The sequence below is a fragment of the Ranitomeya imitator genome, chromosome 2, assembly GCF_032444005.1.
Source record: "Ranitomeya imitator isolate aRanImi1 chromosome 2, aRanImi1.pri, whole genome shotgun sequence".
NCBI classification, from domain to species: Eukaryota; Metazoa; Chordata; class Amphibia; order Anura; family Dendrobatidae; genus Ranitomeya; species Ranitomeya imitator.
Genome location: NC_091283.1, coordinates 824,415,330 through 824,423,791, shown reverse-complemented (window position 1 = coordinate 824,423,791; position 8,462 = coordinate 824,415,330). Strand labels below are relative to the sequence as shown.

The 8,462-nt window shown below is 41.7% G+C and overlaps 1 protein-coding gene across 1 annotated transcript in view; it reads right to left on the bottom strand.

Moving 5' to 3' along the window:
- Positions 1–2,655: 2,655 nt before the first annotated feature.
- The window catches only part of PYROXD2 (pyridine nucleotide-disulphide oxidoreductase domain 2), a 118,112-nt gene continuing 112,305 nt past the window's right edge, over positions 2,656–8,462 (bottom strand). Inside the window, exon 16 of the mRNA XM_069754005.1 lies at positions 2,656–2,783. Coding sequence (XP_069610106.1) covers positions 2,710–2,783 — 74 coding nt within the window. The 3' untranslated portion in view covers positions 2,656–2,709. The remainder of the gene's footprint in view (positions 2,784–8,462) is intronic.

Here is an 8,462-nt window from a genome sequence, read left to right as displayed (position 1 = left end):
CAATTTGCTAGATAATAACGACTTTCTCTTTAATAATTCTACAAAGAAAACATATTTCTATACTTTAAAATGTTTTTTTTTTTTTTTATGTTTTACTAAGACTTACAAAGGTACAAGATATCACCATTTAACTTAAAAATGTCCTCAAATCATAGGGGTTTTTCCCTGCTTGAAAGCCTGCCGGTCAGCTTTAATCTATGGGAACTGGAAGTATTTGTATTAGTGATTACTTTTAGTTAATAAAATTGCACTAGGTTTTATTCTGCAATCTTCATTCCTTCATTCACTTTCAGACTTTCAAATATCCAGTTTGCAGCCTAATCCAATTTTCTCTTGTGGGAGTGTCCCTACCAGTAATATAGGCTGGATGCCAGCTCTGTCTGTATCCAGGGTGCTGCTGTCTTCACTTGCTTTCATACATCAGCACAGCTTCTATCCTTCACTTATTTCCTCCTAGATGAAGCTTATTTTCTCTGCCATTCCTGATTACTGTCTCCCCTTTCTTATCTTGAGATCTGCATACAAACACTCACTGCTGCCATCTCTAACACTGAGGGAAGGGAGAGAGAGCATCTAGGAGCAGGAGCGCCGATGGACTCGTATCAGTTTTGCAAAGCACTCAGCTAGATTAACGACTTACCAAAACTCTGCAGCAGGAACATTTCAGATCATTTGTAAAGAAAATCATTTAGAAATTTGACAAAAATTTGCATTCAGGAAGAAAATTAATAATAATAAAAAAAATTCTGTAAGGTGGTATAAATTGCCTTTAATGCCTCCAGAACGAGAGCTACTCTCTTTACTTGCTTACCCCAATGCATGCAATTAGTGAATAATTCCTTAACAGATATCATTATATGTTTGTTTATTTTTTATCCAAATAAAAATTCTATTTTTTTATACCTTGTGTTGTAAATTGCCAAATCTAACGTGTGCAGGTTCCAAAATGGGTTGCCCAATAAGGTAAGGTCAACATTAGCTAATCATGTGGCTTTTTCTGTCCAAAGTCCAATAAACATAGAACGACCGTGATATAGACACAACGAAAAATATTGTTCCATAGTAACAGCTTCTCGTTAATAGTCCATAGATACACGAGACGATTGGGCAGAACCCCCGCACCGTTCAATCTATTGTCCTGCAGATAAAACCTGAAAACCCTAAAGTGCGGGATCCATGATCAGATCCTCCATCATTTATATGTAGCAATGCAATCTGCTCCAGGTAACTTGTTATATCGGCCATCTACTTATTGATCCGCGGAGATCTGACGTCAGAGAATTAATTAAATCCCCATTAGAATGAAACACATGCTCAGCCTCCGCTCCATTCACTCCCCATGGGGCTGTTATACTCTGCGCCTGACTTTTTCTGATAGAGAATGAATGGCGCGGTTGTTAGGCATCCGACCCGCCACTCCATGTCCCATTCTGCCGAAGGAGCGACCCACCGATAAGCAAGTTATCACCTATCCTTTGAAGAAGTGATAACATTTTGTTCCACTGGACAACCCCTTTAAATTTTACAGATTGAATTTTGGCATAAATCACAGAGTGGCTACTGCATGGTATATTGTATGTATATTTTGCACCTGTTCACACTTGGTTCGGTGTCAGTCAGTTTTTGTTTCTATGTAGAATACCGGGGACTATAAAATATGACTGATCGGGAAGTCACTTGCATATAAAGATTAATGGTGAAGAACAGGAGGATTTTCTCAATTCTGCTCTCCTGTCTAACCAGTCCCGAACCAAGGATTCCCTTCTTCTCCAGTGAGTAAAGTAACAGAACCAACACAATACCGACTGCACAAAGTTCTATTCTGCAATCTTCATTCCTTCATTCGTTTGCAGCCTGATCCAAGTCTTAGATTTTTCTCTTGTGGGAGTGTCCCTCCCAGTAATATAGGCTGGATGTGAGCTCTCTCTATATCTAGGGTGCTGCTGTCTTCACTTGCTTTCATTTTTATATTTGGCCAAAATATGCAACCATGAGTCAAAATATTAACCAATACCTCGTGTATTTTATACAATACTTTTCATCTTTTTACTGCACTTTTTTTTCCCATTTTTATGCAGAATGCAGCCATGCCCTTTAGTGTTGGTTGGTTTAATTGGGGTGGCTGCCCCTATGGGGTGCACTTATATAGTGCTGGGCAGCCCGCCTGATCTAATAGTATGGGCGCACGTCATCAATAGACTGTAAGCCAGACACGTACCTGTGTGACTGGCGCCCCATGTAAGCCTTGTCTGTGTGCATTTTTAATACTAGGAGACCACCCCTAGCCTAGGATTAAGCGCCTCTATCATGGGGGTCTACTGCATCCTGCTAGTGCATTGGTAATCTGACCTGATGTTGGTAAGCCTCTTTCTTTTTCTGAGATGTTTTTAGATTTCCAGGAGGAATGACAGAGGAACGACACAATGCAGACTTCTCTCTCTCTGGCATCTCCCATTATACATGGATTTCAATTCAGAGAATGATCTGAGTGTAACAGATTGAAAAAAAAAAATGTTTTTTTTTTTTTTTATGACAAAGTCTGTGTGACATTCTCCATAGGATACGGAGGGCAACTTAAAGTTCCAGAACCCGATGCAACATCTGTTTATCTGTGTTAATGTTTGTTCTGCAAATAAGTAAAACGTCACAATGTGACAAATGCGAGAATTCACTTTATTATTCAATGTAACAAAGGAGATTTCCAGAATATTAAGCCCGAACTTTGAGATCTTGTAAAGCCGCTAAAGCTGCATTTCTTCCGGATGCCCCCATAACACCTCCACCTGAAACAGAGCGAATCATGTATTAGTGTCAATCACTGTGATGGGAGATCGTCATCATTTACTCCTCAGTTCCCACCATATGCCGTCGCTATCTGTTTCCAGTCATTGGAAATTAAAAGGGAGTGAATGTCGGCTGCATTTATATATAAATATATATTATAAATTTGTAACATACTGTAAAGCCATATAATGCCAAAAATGTATTTTATAAGATCTGACAATAAAACACAGAATGTTGGGGGAACGGTATGAGTATGGTTGGTGGCAAGTTCCCTTTAAGGGAGTGGTTGGTACTGTCACCTTATAGGACTGGGATCCGTGACCTGCTCTTAAATCAAGTAGTCCTCAAACAGCTTTTAGGCCTTCAAAGCATCGGGGCCGAGTACAAGACAAAGATTGGGTTTTACTATTTTTGTTGATACAAAAAGGGAAAGTTATTGTATTGTTAGAGGCTCTATAACTGTTGGGCACAAAGAGGGCATTATTACTTTGGGGGGCAGAAAGTAACAATTTTTCTCTAAAGGAAATACCCTTAGCCCATAGAAATATCACTTTTGCACAGTAACAATACCACAAAATTCTGCGCCCGCACATAGTAATAATGCTTTTTTGTGCCTTCCCCCCCCCCCCATAGTAATCATGACCTCTTTATGCCCCACAATAATAGTGCCTCAACTCATAAAAACATTATAGGCATTCGGTGTATCAGTAGGATCCAAAGCTTCTTTTTTGAGAGTCATGGTGCAGTTTCATAGGTGCCATTTCGACATACCAATATGTAAGCCAAGCTTTTGTTAGGAGTTAAATATAAAAAAAAAAACTATTTCACCTTTTTTACGCCATTTACCAATTACTACAATTGATGTGCGCGCTGTTTTGTACAAGCTGTTGCAATTACATGGATGCCAAATATGTCCGTGGTATTTACTGATTTATTATAGAATGTTAGAGTTGGTTAGCGTTGGCGATCTAATAACCATGTATAAGTATATAAGGGGACAATACAAATATCTCGCTGAGGATCTGTTTATACCAAGGAAGGTGACGGGCACAAGGGGGCATTCTTTGCGTCTGGAGGAGAGAAGGTTTTTCCACCAACATAGAAGAGGATTCTTTACTGTTAGGGCGGTGAGAATCTGGAATTGCTTGCCTGAGGAGGTGGTGATGGCGAACTCAGTCGAGGGGTTCAAGAGAGGCCTGGATGTCTTCCTGGAGCAGAACAATATTGTATCATACAATTATTAGGTTCTGTAGAAGGACGTAGATCTGGGGATTTATTATGATGGAATATAGGCTGAACTGGATGGACAAATGTCTTTTTTCGGCCTTACTAACTATGTTACTATGTTACTATGTTAGAGTTGGAAGGGACCTCCAGGGTCATCATGTCCAAACCCCTGCTCAATGCATTGGAGGATTAACAGGATTTGTGACACTGATTTGTTTAAAAAAAAGTATTTTCCAATATTTTAATTATTTTTGCCATTATTTTTTTTTTTACTTTGTGGGAAAAGTAAAAAAATTATAATTTACTTTTTAGTTTTTTTTTTTAAGCCATAATGTACTAGTCTGTAGACATACATCTGTATATAACTACTTTATGGCTGTATAAAACAAGAATGCCATTTAGATACTTAGGCAGAGAAAATTCTCTCATGTACAGCAGTGCAACCCTGTGGCTCACTGTTATTGTTTCTGCAACTGTACCCATCACGTACTAATTTCTAGAAATACCTCTGTATATCATTACATTATGCATCTAGAGAATAAGAATACTATTTAGATCTTTAGACACAGAAAATTCTCTTATACACAGCAGTGCAGCCTGTGGCTTACTTTTATTGTTTCTGCCTTTTTACCCATAATATACCAGTTTATAGAGATACATCTGTGTATCAGAACATTATGCCTGTAAGGAGGAAGAATACCATTTAGATCTTGGTCAGAGAAAATTCTCTCTTATATAGTAAAGCAACCTTTGACTCACTGTTATTGTTTCTGCCCTTTTATCTATAATGTACTAGTATATAGAGATACATCTGTACAGTATATCAGTACATTATGCCTTTAGAGTGGAAAAATACCATTTAGATACTTAGGCAGAGAATCCACTCTCATTCGCAGCCTGTGGCTCACTATTATTTCCATACTTAAAATCCTGATTTTAAGTTTTGTGAAAGCAGATAATGAATTCAATATATAAAATGATGCACTCAGAACAGTCATCCTGCCAGGAGGGCTCTTCACCCTGTGTTGTCAGACGATAGAACAGGCGATATATAAGCAGTAGACACAACAGAAGTAGCTGTTCAGACATAACTGGCACGGCCACTCCTTCTGCGGCCGTGCCTGCTGCCGGGACCACTGCTGCTCCCCCTGTCATGCTTACCCGCTGCGGCACGCTCCTCCTCTCCTTCATTCTTCTCCGCTCCCTGGTTCTCGTCGGGTGCACGTGCCCACCGCCCACTCCAGCACTTCCTCTTTCTGATTTACAGGCGCTCTGTATCTCCTCTCTGTGATCCTGGAGGACCGTGACCCGGCAGTCCTTCAGCACTCCATGTATTTAAGGCGATTCCTTCCTCTGCTCCTTGCCTGTCTGTCATTTGTGCTTCTGTGACTCAGGTCCATCTTTGTCTTTGCACTGTCTGTTCTGAGTCTCTGCTCTGTCCAGCCAGTTCAGCTTCTCTGCCTTTCCCAGGCTTCCTAGTCTCCTCGTCCAGTCCAGCCTTCCCAGTGTCCGCTCCGTACTCTGTTAGTCTGGTGTCCTGTCCTGCTTCCTTTGTCTCTTCCCCTTTCCAGTGCTCCTTTGGTCTCGCCTGTACTCAGCTCTTACCAAACTGTACTTCATCTTACCCCGCTCTGTCCGTCCTATGCCCAGCTTCTCTATTTTGTACCTCCTGCTACCTGTCTCCGGGTTCCAGCTTCTGTGGCAATAGTCTCCTGTTATGGACCTGGTGGTTAGGAGCACCTGGAACGACCTGATGGTTAAACTAACACAGAACAAGCTCTGGGAAGTGGGAGCTCTGCTGACCACAACCCCTAATCCCATCACACACACTAGAAATAGCCGTGGAGCGTACCTAGCTTGGCCTAGACGCCTCTTCACAGCCTAAGAGCTAACTAGCCCTAGAGACAGAAAATAAAGCCTACCTTGCCTCAGAGAAATTCCCCAAAGGAAAAGGAAGCCCCCCACATATATTGACTGTGAGTTAAGATGAAAGTCACAAACACAGGAATGAAACAAGTTTCAGCAAAGGGAGGCCAGACTTACTAAACAGACTGAGGATAGGAAAGGTATCTTTGCGGTCAGCACAAAAAACTACAAAAGATCACGCAGAGTGTGCAAAAAGACCTCCGCACTGACTCACGGTGTGGAGGTGCCACTCTGCATCCCAGAGCTTCCAGCTAGCAAGGCAAAATCATGATAGCAAGCTGGACAAGAAAACAAAGAACAAATGATAAACTAGCAGGGACTTAGCTTCTGCTGGAGTAGACAGGTCACCCGAAAGATCCAAGAGCGAACTGAACCAGTACAAGAACATTGACAGCTGGCATGGAGTAACGATCTGAGTGGAGTTAAATAGAGCAGCCAGCCAAAGAATAAACTACGTCACCTGTGGAAGGAACCTCAGAAGCAGCATCTCCACTCACAGCCACCAGAGGGAGTCCATGGACAGAACTCGCCGAAGTACCATTCATGACCACAGGAGGGAGTTCGATAACAGAATTCACAACAGTCTCCCTTGGGTCTGCCCCTTACGCTCCCTGTATAGGAGGTGGTCTACCTGGTCAGCTCACCCTTGGGAGGTTTGTTGTCGTGGATCTGCGGGGTCTACCTGGTCAGCTCACCCTTGGGAGGTCCATTGTTGTGGATCTGGGGGTCCACTCCAGGTGTTCCAAAAGATCTCACAGTAACTTTTCAGATGTAAATCAATACATATAAAAACATTTCCGAGTAAACATTTTTCTGGCTGGTACAACGGCAATAAAATGTTATCATAGCGACCATAAAAACAAATAGTGTCATGTCTGTCATCACTTCCATTCTAGATAATATTTTGCAGTCAGGTCTCATTGTGAGAATGATTTAAAGTGACACATCATAAAGTAATATCATATTGTTAAATCCGCTCTCGTCTGGGCTTTATGAGGGTGGTCATCTGAGAAATGCACAAGCACCTAAAAAATGACACATAAAAGTTATACGGCCGAGAATGGAACTTGTCAATGTTTAGCATCTCCGCGTCAGGTATTACAAGGGTTCTGCTCTAACATAAGGTTCACAGAGAAACAAAGAGACTGAGAAATCAGTAACAGCAATGCACAGAATCCTTTTTGTTTCCTCACTGTAAGCTGCAGAAAATACATTTTATAACTTCTTCCCTGAAAGTAAACATCCACTATTTGGCTTATTGTTTTTAGCCTTTGTGCTGAATTTATTTCTTCATGTATTTTGATAATTTCTCTTTCAAAGTTCCATATCACCTGCAGAAATATGACTTGATAACATTCTGTCTGCTTTCAGCTACCACTAGGGGGCGCTTACTGCAAACTGTTAATACATTGAGATTAACCCCTTTCTGACATCGGACGTACTATCCCGTCGAGGTGGGGTGGGCCCCTATGACCATGGACGGGATAGTACGTCCAGCGCGATCGGCGGCGCTCACGGGGGGAGCGCCGCCGATCGCGGCCGGGTGTCAGCTGCCTATCGCAGCTGACATTCGGCACTATGTGCCAGGAGCGGTCACGGACCGCCCCCGGCACATTAACCCCCGGCACACCGCGATCAAAGATGATCGCGATGTGCCGGCGGTGCAGGGAAGCATCGCGCAGGGAGGGGGCTCCCTGCGGGCTTCCCTGAGCCCCCCGCAGCAACGCGATGTGATCGCGTTGCTGCGAGGGTCTTACCTCCCTCCCTGCCTGCTCGAGCCCCAGATCCAAGATGGCCGCGGATCTGGGTCCTGCAGGGAGGGAGGTGGCTTCACAGAGCCTGCTCAGAGCAGGCACTGTGAAGCAGCCTGCACTGCTCTCAGAGTGCTGTGCAAACTGCCAGATCACCGATCTGTGATGTCCCCCCCTGGGACAAAGTAAAAAAGTAAAAAAAATTTTTTTCAAATGTGTAAAAAAAAATAAAAAAAAATATTCCAAAATCATGAATAAAAATATATATATTATTCCCATAAATACATTTCTTTATCTAAAAAAAAAAATAAAAAATAAAAAATAAAAGTACATATATTTAGTATCGCCGCGTCTGTAACGGCCCGACCTATAAAACTGGCCCACTAGTTAAACCCTTCAGTAAACACCGTAAGAAAAAATAAAAAAAAACGAGGCAAAAAACAACGCTTTATTATCATACCGCCGAACAAAAAGTGGAATAACACGCGATCAAAAAGACAGATATAAATAACCATGGTACCGCTGAAAACATCATCTTGTCCCGCAAAAAACGAGCCGCCATACAGCATCACCAGCAAAAAAATAAAAAAGTTATAGTCCTGAGAATAAAGCGATGCAAAAATAATTATTTTTTCTATAAAATAGTTTTTATCGTATAAAAGCACCAAAACATAAAAAAATGATATACAGTTAGGTCCATATATATTTGGACAGAGACAACATTTTTCTAATTTTGGTTATAGACATTACCACAATGAATTTTAAACAAAACAA